The sequence below is a fragment of the Talpa europaea genome (genome assembly GCF_964194135.1).
Source record: "Talpa europaea genome assembly, chromosome: 5".
Taxonomy (NCBI): Eukaryota; Metazoa; Chordata; class Mammalia; order Eulipotyphla; family Talpidae; genus Talpa; species Talpa europaea.
The window spans coordinates 116184168-116196718 of record NC_140071.1 but is presented as its reverse complement, the minus strand read 5'-3'; the positions used below and the strand labels follow the sequence as shown (position 1 = coordinate 116196718).

The 12551-nt window shown below is 38.3% G+C and overlaps 1 protein-coding gene across 2 annotated transcripts in view; it reads left to right on the top strand.

Moving 5' to 3' along the window:
* The window catches only part of SLAIN2 (SLAIN motif family member 2), a gene marked incomplete at its 5' end in the record, with an annotated part of 47870 nt that extends 47316 nt beyond the window's left edge, over nt 1-554 (top strand). For both annotated transcript variants that reach the window (XM_084234034.1, XM_084234033.1), the window contains one exon: nt 367-554. In XM_084234034.1, coding sequence (XP_084090160.1) covers nt 367-433 — 67 coding nt within the window. In that variant the 3' untranslated portion in view covers nt 434-554. The remainder of the gene's footprint in view (nt 1-366) is intronic.
* Nucleotides 555-12551: the final 11997 nt, after the last annotated feature.

Genomic DNA, 12551 nt, shown 5'->3' with positions numbered 1-12551 from the left:
AGAGACACTCTGCGGGGTGGGGGGGGAGAGAAACCAAAATAGGAGAGGAAGAGCACAAGAGACTGTGGCGATGGTGCTGGGGGAATTGGAGGTGCCAATTTTACAGGGACTGCACCTGAGAGAAGGAAGCAAACGTTGTACAAAAATGAACAATGATGTAAAATATATATAAATTAAAAAAAAAATCTTGAAAATTGTGGAAATGTGAATGTGGGATGGATATACCACTAATTGTGGGGCTTTGATTTTAGTAGTCCCTTCACTGGATCATGATGCCACCTGCAAAAGAATTAAGATATATCAGAGGTAACATGGTATTGTTTTGTAAAATCTTGCAAATCACTTTATAAAATTGCTTTATTTCAGATCCTTGCCAGCTCCTAAAACCTATGGTAGCATGAAAGATGACAGTTGGAAAGATGGCTGTTATTGACCAGCAACGAAAAGAATGCAGAGGTCCACAGCTTCATGGATACCCCATCACCAAGCTAAAAGACAACTTTTATATGCAGACTGTTCAGATAAGACTCTTGGGATTTATACAGTCCCAGCCCTCTCTGTCTTAATTAGCACAAACTGACAGAGATGATCAAGCAGCACTTTAATGACATTTAACACCAGACTTGTTTGGTAATCATACAATCACTCTCCATGGAATCATTTTTAGTTTTGTTTACTAGAAACTAAGTTGATTTTTAAATATTTGGCAGAGGCCAATATCTGGGCAAAAAACTAACGGATGCCAAAGAGAAATGCCCATTTGTGAATGAGAGAACACCTTTGTGCAGAAGAAAATGGTGAATTCTAGCTATCCAAAACTTCACGTTCAACCTAATTTACTGTATAAATAGTACCAATAAATACCTGTGTTAATGCGAACTAATTACCTACAATGTTTCACTAGTAGTTCACTAGTACTTTAAGAAACTAGATTCAGATGAACAGGGGTGGGGAGAAAGCTATAGATTTTAAACAAGATACTTAAATTTGGGAGAATTCTTTAAGTGGTTTTTGCAGTCATTAGAATAAAATGTCATTTTGTTTAATTTTTAAGTTTTGGATGTAGCTCACACATCACCGCCACCAGGTAGTGTTACAGCACACATCCATCATGTTGCATTGACACATCGGACTTCTGTGTGTTTGTTTTGATTGCCAAAAGGGCTTAATATCAGTTGTACAATCTTTGTAAACTTTATAGCTTCTGGCTCAGGAAAGATGGCCTTTGCTATTGAAGCCAACTTCTTCACATACTGTTATCTGTTAGAGAACTAAGAGATCTTGTTTTTAATAACAGGTTTCCATGATGGGAAAGAACAAGTAGTATGTGTCTTATTCTTGATATAAATAACACCACCTCAGTGCTTACAACCTGGAACAAAACCATACAGTGAGAGAGAGGGAAAAAAAAAAATCTATGCACTTAACCTACAAATCTCTGGTAATGACAGTTTTGGTTTTACCATTAATTGACACAACGGTTATCATTTGGTAGGAAAATATAGCCTGCTGAATCCTACTTAAATTTATTCACTTTAAACTGAGTAACTGCATAAAACATTCTTTGGTAATACTGTCCCTTTTGACTTAGATTCTGCCTTATATAAATTTTTGCATTTTTGGTAACAACCTCCCTACATGTGACTCAAAACCTGTTGAATACTTGCTTTCTAATAGCTCTTATGTATGTCCTGAAAATTACTTATTTTGGTTTTGTCAGACTATTATCGGATTAAAACTTCCTTCTGCAGCAGGCTTCTCATTTTTGTTAATGGTTTTTTTTTAGATACTGTATTTGAACAGCTCTAAATACTGTCTATCAGGTACCTAAAGGATTTTAGAAATTTGAACATAAGTTCATTTCCTGTTATTCAAAGACATTCTGTAAGTTGGCAAAAGAAGTTGAGAGAGAAATGGGAGGCTTGATATTCAGGTTAGTAGGAAGGTTAACAGGTTGAGAGAATGGTGAAGCAGAAAGCCAAGACCCCCAACCTGCCGAGACTGACACCATCGTAGTTTTATTAGCTTGACAGATAGGGAGTCATTCATTAGCACAAGCAATGGAAAGTTAAACTGCCAGCCAGTGCTAGTATATTTTGATGTGTAATACAAGGAAGAAAATTTTATCCTTGGATTTGAGGGCAATGGGAATGGGTCAGGAAAGGATGGCGCCAGAATTCCACATGATGATGATCTCAAAAATGTTGCTTTTTAGAGGAAAATAAAAGAAAGCATCTGCTTTGGGTGGGGGGAGGGGTATCTCATGTAAAAATCTAAGTAAAAGAACTAGCCACTGTCTCTTTTTAAAATCACATATAGACAAAACAAAATAGGTCTCAGTTTTCAGTGCAACAGTGCAAGACAGATATGCTGCAATCTAATAATTAAGATAAATTTTAACTATTATGAAACACCCATTACAATTTTTAGGTTAGATTATTGGTTTCAAAAGGAGTATTCAGGTTATTTAACTTTGTTTTTAAATGGCTGCATCAGAAAAAAAGTCTATTTTTTTTAATTAAAATATTACATCACTTGTTAAAAACTTCTTTGGATCTGAGTTGGGTAAAGTATTATTTTACCTGCTGTTGTACTACCACAGACTATTGGCTTTTAGTTTCCTAAAGAGAAAAATTGCCTTTTTACTAGAATGCCTTTGTGTATTGCCAATTTTTCTCTTTGGGAAAGTCTAAGGATTCACTGTGGTTAGTCGCACAGAAGAAATGTGGATTTTATAAACTAGTGCCTATGATTTTAACTTATGTTTGATATATAGTAGTAAGGGTTTTATGAATGTTGATAATTTTTTTGTGCCAACAGCCCAGAATTGTCACTTATATGTAAGCAGAAAACTATGAGCTCTGCTTCCAAAGTTATTTAATTTTCTCAGTGTTTGAATGTTATTTTTTTGTAAGTGTGTTAATAAAAAGTGTAAAGAATTGGAAAAAAATATAAATATTCTTAACTCAAGCATTTGCTGGATCATTTTTCTACAAAACTTGTTTGTATAATATAAAACACTCTTTGAAGAGTTGACTTTTTTCAGTTTTCATACCCTGGAAATCACATTTTGTAAAACTGGGGACCATTCATAATTGTCAGATACTTTTTAAAATTATTATCTCAATACATCACTTTTATAAAAAAAAGTTTTTTTTGAAAGGAAATAGATACATATGTGGCCCCAGATGTTTGTATAACTCTAGAATGATCTAGACTATGTATGTTTGAATTAACTTTTTATTGACTGTACAGACGTCCAGTTTTGACATTACGCATGGTCCTTTTAGATCACATGAAATTTGATTTGCAAACATTTCTATAGCTGAACTTGTATGTGTGGTTGCCTCCTTAATAAACAGCCTGACCATAATGTTTATTATTAAATTTATATTCGTTTTTTCAAGTGTTTTATTAATTTCCGGATATGGTAAGAATCCTCCCCACCCCACTTGCCTACAATTGATTTTAATAAATTTCTCAGTTAATTTTTTTTTAAATACACACAAACCCAAATAATATTGCTCACTCAGGCTTGATCTTCATGTGGTTGGAATGTGTCATATATCATATTTATCTCTGTCCTGGTTACTTTATATGTGGATTATTTGGGCTACATTTTTAGTTTACTCTAAATTAGTATGTTACTGAAACTTTTTCACTTACTGATAACTGGTTGGAAAAAGCTGGGATATATAAAAAGCAAAAAATCATTATATAAGCATTTCCAAGAAGAAAAATTAATACATTTTTAAACCAAATATGAATAGTAAGTAGATTATGTACATATTTTCTCTTATGGATGAATGGAAAGTATTAAGAATTATACACTGTTTAATTAATTTTCCACATTCCTTTCAGAAGTTTTAACTATTCTCTGTGTTACAGTTAGCCTAACTGGTGGCACCTTCCTGTTTTAATTTTTCTCTCAAACCAACCTAGAAACTTTTAAGAAACATTTAAAATTAAATGTCAATATACTTCTAAATCAGTGGATGAGAAATTTACTTCCACTAGTTCTATATTTTCTGCAACAGGAAAACTCATGGAGGCTTTTATGCAATATTTGATGTATCCGTTTTGCTTTGAGCTACAAAAGTAGAATAAATGATTAGCAAAATTAACTTGGGAGATAGTGCACAGGCTGTTCGTGTGAGCATGATGCCAAAATAGCAAGCCGTTACATATTTTGAATTATCCTAAATATAAATCTGAATGGGCTAAATGACTGGTTCCTAGACTTAAAGTGGAACAGATTTCACTTGTGGCTTAATACACTTCAGTTAAAACGAACTTCATGCCGATTCCAAACCAATTCTTTATTTATACTGGTAACCTTAATGTTTTCTCATTAGAAAACAAAAGAAAAAATCTCTGTTTTGATTTTGAAGGTAATAGAGACTTTAAGTTGGTTTAACATAAAAATTAAAATATTAATATAAAGGTGAAAATAATGGTTGTCTGCAACTCCACCATCCAAATATTTAAGTGCTGGCATACCACTATTATAAAATATTAAGTGGAAGGGTAGAAAGTCTTCTGTTAAAGATGAGAATTTATTTTTCACTTAAAATGTGGATAGGCATTTACTTTTGAACAGAGGTATACATTAACTGATACCAAAAGCTTGGCACTTATTTCTCAATTCCTGATTGTAGACATGAAAAATTATGCATGTTTATTGAAAACTAGAGAAATATGGCAATTATAAAGAAGAAAAAGCACTTAATTCTATATGTAATCAGTGTCTTAAATTTGAGGATGTCCTTTGCACCAAGAGTTGATTTTTCAAATATTTAAAAAATTGATGCATAAAATATGTTCAAAAAGGTATACAAAACAAATGACTACTGTTAAGCTCAATGATTTTTTTTTTTTAAAGATTTATTTATTTATTTATACAAGCACTGGGTACAGTCAGAAGTGCGGGAGGGTGAGAGAATTCACCAGAGCCAGAGCGGGGAGCAGAACAGGCAGAAGGACTGAAGTACACTGCTGAGGGGAGCAGCGGGCGGTAGGAGAGGTCTGCGCGCCATGTGGGACCCTCCTCCGGTAGCCGGGGAATAGCCGGGGAGCAGCCGGGGATCGAACCGACGCTGCAGAGGCCGCGGGCAGCTTCTTAAGCCAGCGCTCAACCGCTGCGACCCCGGGGAGGCCCAATTTTATTTCTTTTTTTTTTAAGATTTATCAGGGCCTATCCCGTGGCGCAGCAGTTGAGTGCTGGGCTGCGCAGCTGCCCACAGCCTCTGCAGAACTGGTTCAATCCCCAGCCCCTGGCGAGGGTCCCTCTTGGCGCACAGACCTCTCCTGACTCGCCCGCTGCTCATCTCAGCAGTGTATTTCGTCAGTCTGCCTGTCCTGTCCCCGCTCTGGCTCTGGTGGATTCTCACCCTCCCACACTTCTGACTGTACCCAGTGCTTGTGTAAATAAACAAATCTTTTTTAAAAAATTTATCAATTCATGCATACAAGAGCTGGAGTACAGGCCAGAGGTGTCGGGGGAGGGAGGGTGAGAGGATTCACCAGAGACAGAGTGGGGAACAGAACAGGCAAATTGATCGAAGTACACTGCTGAGATGAGCAGCGGGTGAGTCAGGAGAGGTCTGCTGCACCATGTGCGTTGCCCCCTGGCCGGCCAGGGAATCGAACTCGTGCTGCAGACTGTGGACAGCTTCATAGGCTGCGTCTCAACCCCCTCCGCTACCAGGGACGTCCTCAATGATTTATTTCTAAATGACATGTTGAACCATCATGGAGACAAGAAATAAGCTATTCATAGCATCCCAAAAGGTTTCCTAATACCACATGCTAGACACTACTTCCTCCTCTTCAAACATAACAGCTACCTGACTTCCAACATAATTTAGTTTTACCAATTTTTGAACTTTATATCCATGGAACCATATACTTGATAATTTTGTTCTGTCTAAAAAGGGGGTTTCTCTCAAGGACTCAACAAAAATAATGAGATTCACCATATTTTGTTGATGACATTACAGTTTGTACATTCTCATTGCAATTTTATTGTATAAATACATCATAATTTCCATATTTTAATGTTGAAGGGCAGTTGGGTCTCAAAAATAATGCAGCTTTGAACTTGAGTATAGTCAAAATGGAGTCAGCTCTCAAAAACTTCTCTCTCCTACTTCAAAATCTGGACAAAATGCAAAAGGCAACTGCCAGAGAATACTGAGTCAGGGAAGGGGACCCAGTAAAGCTATCACAGCTGTCTCCAAGGAGCTACAAAATGCTGGGTACATTTATTTTCTCTTCTTTCATGGTGTGTCACAGATAAGCCCCCAGCCAAGCTCCAGTAGCAGACAGTGCCAACAGTTAAACAGATGGAAACCTGGTCTTTCTGGACAGAGGAAATGGGAAAAGAGCCATTACAGTCTGAAGAATGTGAGGATAATCTTCACTTTTCTACTCTTCATCATGAAGGTGACCTGGGTCAAACTATAGAAATAGTGGTGGAGCTAAAATTCCAAGAGAAACCCAATGTATATCAGAGGACAAGGCAATAGGTCCCTGTGGGACAAGTGGGGAATCCAGAGAGATGAGAGCTGGAGAACCAAGTCCTCTTACTCTCTTTTGATTAGCTCAAGCTCCAAGGTTACCGCTAGCTGCACAAACTCAGGACATCCCCAAAACAGCATAGCAAAGAGTTTGAAGAATAAACCACTAAACATGATACAGACTATTGAGTAAGTGTGAGATAGCACCAGCACAGCATAATAAGGCTTTTGTAAAATGAACTGACATTAGATGGAGCTGCAGAGATGGAGCAGAATTTGCAGAGATGGAGCAGAATTTGCAGTCTGAACATGTCTGGGTTGATAGTTAAAGTCAACATTGTTTAATGAATATTTTTAGCATGTGATCTGCAGTTATTCAACATATAAAGAACCTGAAAAATGTGATTGACTCAAAAAAGGCAATGAATGTCAACATAAATGATCTAGATGTGACAGAAGAGTCAGTGATGTTGAAGGGGTATTAGTAGAATTTATTCGATCTAGAAATCAGAAACAAAATGGAATAAGAAGATCTTCAGAAACCTGAGGACAAATATCAAAAGGTCTAACATTTGTGTCACTGGAGTCTGGTAATAACCTGGTCCTCCAAATAACAGTCCTTGTCTGTAGCTTTTTCCAATGTCCAATATTCCCACTGTGGCCATTTTCAAGCTAACAACATGATGTCTGTGAACATGGAATTAGGAAGAGATATTCAGAATCAGCTCTTATGAGCTGAATGACCGACTCTAGCACTCCAATATTGGAATCCCAGAAAAGGAAGAAAAAGTGGTTGGTATAGAAAAATATTTGAAAACATGGTGAAAAAATTTACCACATTTAATGAAAAAAAACTTGCAATTCAAGAATCTCTGTGCTTGTCTCAGCAATACATATGTTAAAAAGCTGGAATAATACAAATAACAGCATGGCTCATAGGATACAAGGATGACATGAAAATTCATGGAGTATCCCATATTTTTTAAATTACCACCTCAGATGACTTTTTTTAATGCTCTATTTAAGAAGACAACTAATAAAAACAAAACAAAGGAATCTCAGCAGTCTGAACCTATCCCAGTTGATAAACCACACCTAGACACATCATTATTAAACTGCTTAACTCAGAATAAACTCAAACATATAACATATGTTGTAATTAAATTGCTGAAAATCAAAGATAAGGTAATCAGAAAAAAACATATTACAAATAGAACTACAATTTAAATGATGGGTTTTTCATCAGAAACCATGGAAGCCAGAATGTGGTGAACTCATATTTCTACATTCCTAAAAAAAAGTATTATCAACTGAGTTCTCTATCCACTGGAAATTTTCTTCAGGGATTGAAGGAAAATAAAGACATAGGGGGTGAGGGAAAATGAATTTTTTGTCTGCAGACTTGCTTTGAAGGAAATGACAGAGGGACTGATGGAAAAACAAATGTTTTGTGTATATATGTGTATATGTATGTATGTGTATGCATATATATCATGTATATATGTATACCCGTGTATATATATTTAAATATAAAAGAAAATTTTTCTTCTGAGTTCTTTAAAATATGTATGACCGATGAAAGCAATAACTATAAATTGGGGCCTCCCCGGTGGCGCAGCGGTTGAGCGCTGGGTTGCGAAGCTGCCCGCGGCCTCTGCGGCGCCGGTTCGATCCCCGGCTGCTCCTCGGCCACTGGAGGAGGGTCCCACATGGCGCTCAGACCTCTCCTGCCGCCCGCTGCTCCCCTCAGCAGTGTATTTCAGTACATTTGCCTGTTCTGCTCCCCACTCTGTCTCTGGTGAATCCTCTCACCCCCCCCATACCTCTGGCTTGTACCCCAATTCTTATATAATTAAATTTAGAATAACTAAATAACAACTGAATTTTTCAAATAATAGAAGCTTAGCTAAGTTTCAAAAACCTTTACAATTTTTTAGTTATTTTTAAATTAAAATCTTTTTCTGAAGCTCTCAAATTGATGGTGAGTATGATGTGACTATTGCTTGAAGATTTAAACTCATCAGTAAGACATGATTATCTTCTGCGTGCATTAGATTTGTTTCTTCTCTAGATACTAATTATTAGTCATACTGCAAAAAAGCCAAGGTTGAAGCCTTGGGGAATCAGAATGGGCAGATCCCCAAATATGCCTCTTTAACATGTGAATTGTTTTGAACTGAGGGCTTCTAGGACTAACACCTCTGGCCTGTACCCCAGTTCTTGTATGCATAAATAAATAAATCTTTAAAAATATATATACATAGGCTTGATATTATAATTTATAATAAGAAATATGTATTTGTTCTTCATCCTGTTCCGGATACAGTTCCTAAAACCCTTAGAGTTTCCTAAGTGAGGACAGCCTTAAGGTGTCTCTTGTTATAGTAACGAGATGACTTTGGGACCTCACCTCAGGAGGAGGCTGGTGATTAGAAGAATCAATTTTGTGATTGATCCAATCACATCCAGGGAAAGGAGAAAAGCTGTTGTTTAATCAGTCACTAGTGGTCAGTGATTTAATTAAACATGCTTATATACTGAAGCTTCCCTAAAAAAGTCAAAAAATGGGGGTTCTGAGGGCTTGCAGGTTGCTGAACTCCTGGGGATTTGAGGAGAGTGGTTTTAAGGGAGCAGGGAAGTGTCGAGCCTCTCCCCCAGACCTCGCCCTGCGCTTCTCTTTCACTCGTGTGTTCCTGAGTTGTATCCTTTTATACTAAACCTGTAATCTGGTGAGTAAAATATCCCGTGAGCCCCTTTAGCAAAATAAGCCCAAGATAGAAGGTCGTTGAAACTGTCATCTGAAGTGGATTGGGGAGCAGTCTTGTAGGATGGGACCCGAAACTATAGCCCGGTGATAGAGTCAGAGTTGAATTGTAATGTCCCAGCCAGTGGCAGAGAATTGTTTGATGGTGTGGTAAAAAAAAATCCGTAATTATAATTGGTGTCAGAGTCATAAATGTCTTAGCTTTTAGATTCATTAATCCTGATTCATGAATCTAAAGGAATGTAAACCCACTGAAAATTGCTCATCAGTCCTTGATTAGTCATCCCCTAGGAGGCCCTAGTTAGCCCTGTAGGGGATACCCACTTGCAGACTCTGCGGGTTCTTTACAGGAGTGTCTGCCAGATCCCAGGCTCCCTCTCTCTTCAAGCACATTTTGCTATTGAGGTTGTTTGCCATTTTTTCCCCCAAAGATTTATTTATTTATGCATGCAAGAGCTGGGGTGCAGGCCAGAGGTGCGGGGGGTGGGGTAGGAGGACTCACTAGAGACAGAGTGGGGAGCAGAACAGGCAGACTGACTGAAGTACACTGCTGAGGGGAGCAGCGGGCAAGTCAGGAGAAGTCTGCTGTGCCCTGTGGGTTGCTCCTTGGCTGGGTAGTGGCTGCATATAGCTTCATAGTGCTGAATCTTAACCCCTTGCACCACCAGGGAGGTCCAGTTTGCCATTTTTAAATGGTTGAATATATCTATTATTGATGATATTTTTAACCATGATGTTTATTATTTCCAAAACAAACAAATCTTCATTATTAGCCCTATTTGAAAGTCAAGGTGCAATTTTCTATATTAAACACTAGGGGGAGCTCTTGTTTCCCTTGGAGTGTTTAAAAGCCTAACCCCCAGCTTGCTCTGAATTCAATATTCTATTTTCCCTACAAATGACGCAATGGTAGATTTTCCTTTTTATCAAAATGACCACTACATGTAATGTCCTATCTCAGGCAGTATCCCGAGCAGAAAAGGGACATTAGGCCAAAACTGAGGAAATGCTATACACATTGCTAGTGTATACCAATGTATCAATATTTATTAGTTGTGAAAATATGCCTTACTAATATAAGATGTTAATAGGAGAAACTGGGCACAGAGTATATGGGAACTCTGTACTCACTATCTTTGCAATTTTCCTCTAAGTCTAAAAAAAAATCAAAGTGAAAAAATTTTAAAAATACACATTTTTAAAAAGTGGGGCCAGAACCCCACTTCCATTTTATTTACTTTGCACCATGAAAAATAATATAAAGAGAATATATTTGAGGGTCCCCTTGGTGGCCTATGGGTTAAGACTCAGCTCTATCCCTCTAGGGCCTTGAGTTCCATCCCAGCTATTGCAGCACAAGTTCGATCCCCTTTCTACAAAGATAATTCCTTTGAATAAAAGGAAAAAAACATTTTTCCAAATATTTCAAAGGAAAGTAACCCTTGAGGAAGATGCCTGCTTCTCCTACACCAGGACCTTACAGAAGAATTGCGCATATTCTTCGAGAAATGTGGTCCTGGAAAACATTCTGTTGCTAGGGTCAGTCATGCAAACTCACTGTTTCTTTCTAAATTCACTGTTCAAAGAAGCAGAGAGAAGGAGACATAATGTGGATAGGAAATACAAATGGTAGAAAGAAAAAGCTGTTGATAGAGGGGAAAGTCGCCAGAAAAGAAATACAGGTGAACAGTTCTGTCCCCTCGCACCCCTAACTGAATTTTCTCTAAATTGTTCATACCTACGGCCCCCGATGCTCTGCTCCTGGAAACATTGGAGCTTCACATTCCCCAATATTCCACTCTTATTAGCAGCTATTTCTTTCAGGTCCAGCTTTGGGTCAATTAACTATAACCACTTCCTGTTTTGTACTGAGTCTTATTCTTTCTAAAAACTCATTCCTTCTCTAGGGAGGCTCCTGCTTTATAAGCCTCACATGAATGGAAACCAAGGTCCCTAATTCTAGCCAAAGCCAGCTAACTTTTCTAATCACTGGATAGCTCAGCCCCCTCCACCATTTGCTGCGTCTCCCCTTCACCCAGATTCCATCCTTGCCGCCCCCACTTATTTTTCTCCACACTGTTCAAGGATGAGGCTCACAGGGAAAGCAGCCCTGCCTGGTATCTGCCTGCCAGAGCTCGCCTGCAGATGAGCTCACAGCAAGCTCACAATTGAATTTGTTTATGTTAATGGTCGGGGTTTGGGCACCTGGGAGTCAACTGTAGAAAATATCATGCCTGTTGGATGAAATGATCAAGCCCAGACCCGGCAAGTAGGTCTAAAATTCACTCTGGCTGGCTAAGGGGCGTGTTCAAAGTAGAAAGAGATTTTGTGAATTGTAATCTTCTATACAAACAAGAATTCAGTTCCAACATTTTCTCTAAATGAAAAATGTTGGATACTGACTGAGAAGGTACTGTGGGGCCTGCCATGCTAAATTCTGGGGGAAAGCCTGAAGCTGGAAGCCAAGGGAAAGTATCTGAGCACAAAAACCACTTTATGCTGAGGGGTTTGCTGACACTGGACACTTAGTCTTGAGTCCTCCAGGCTCACTGGTAAAAGAGACAGAATCTGATCCCAGAATCTAACCAAGGAAAGAAAACTTAGCAGTGACATTTCCTACATCATAGTATCACACTCGCCTTTTGGGATCCCTGTGACTTATAGTAAGAATAGATATTTGGTCTTCTATCACTGGTCGGGTACAGAACTCCTAAAACCCTTGGAATTTTCTAAGATGAGAACATAGAATTAGCTATTGTTATGTTAACAGGGTAACTTTTGGATCTACCTAAGGATGGGGACTGGTTGCCAGGAGAATCACTAGAAATGGAGGGCTAGAGATTTCAGTCCCAACATTGATTTCCAGGGAGAGGAGTAGGCTAGAAGGTTGAATCAATCATCAGTGGCCAATGATTTCCTCAATGGTGCCAATGTAGTGCCATTTCCACAAAACCCAAAAGGATGGGGTTCACAGAGCTTCTGGGTTGGTGCACACATGAAGATTGAGAGTGTGGCTTGTCTGGGAAGAGCATGGAAACTCCGCACTCTTTTATATACTTTGCCCGTGCATCTCTCCATCTGTCTGTACCTAGGCTAATATTTTTTTTATAATAAATCAGTAATCTAGTAAGTAAATTTTTTTCTGAGTACTACAGCCACTCTAGCAAAATAATTGAGCTTGAAGAGGGGGTGATTGGAAGATGGATCTATAGCTGGTGGATCAGAAGCACAGGAGACAACCTGTACTTCTGATGGGGATGGGGAGTTAG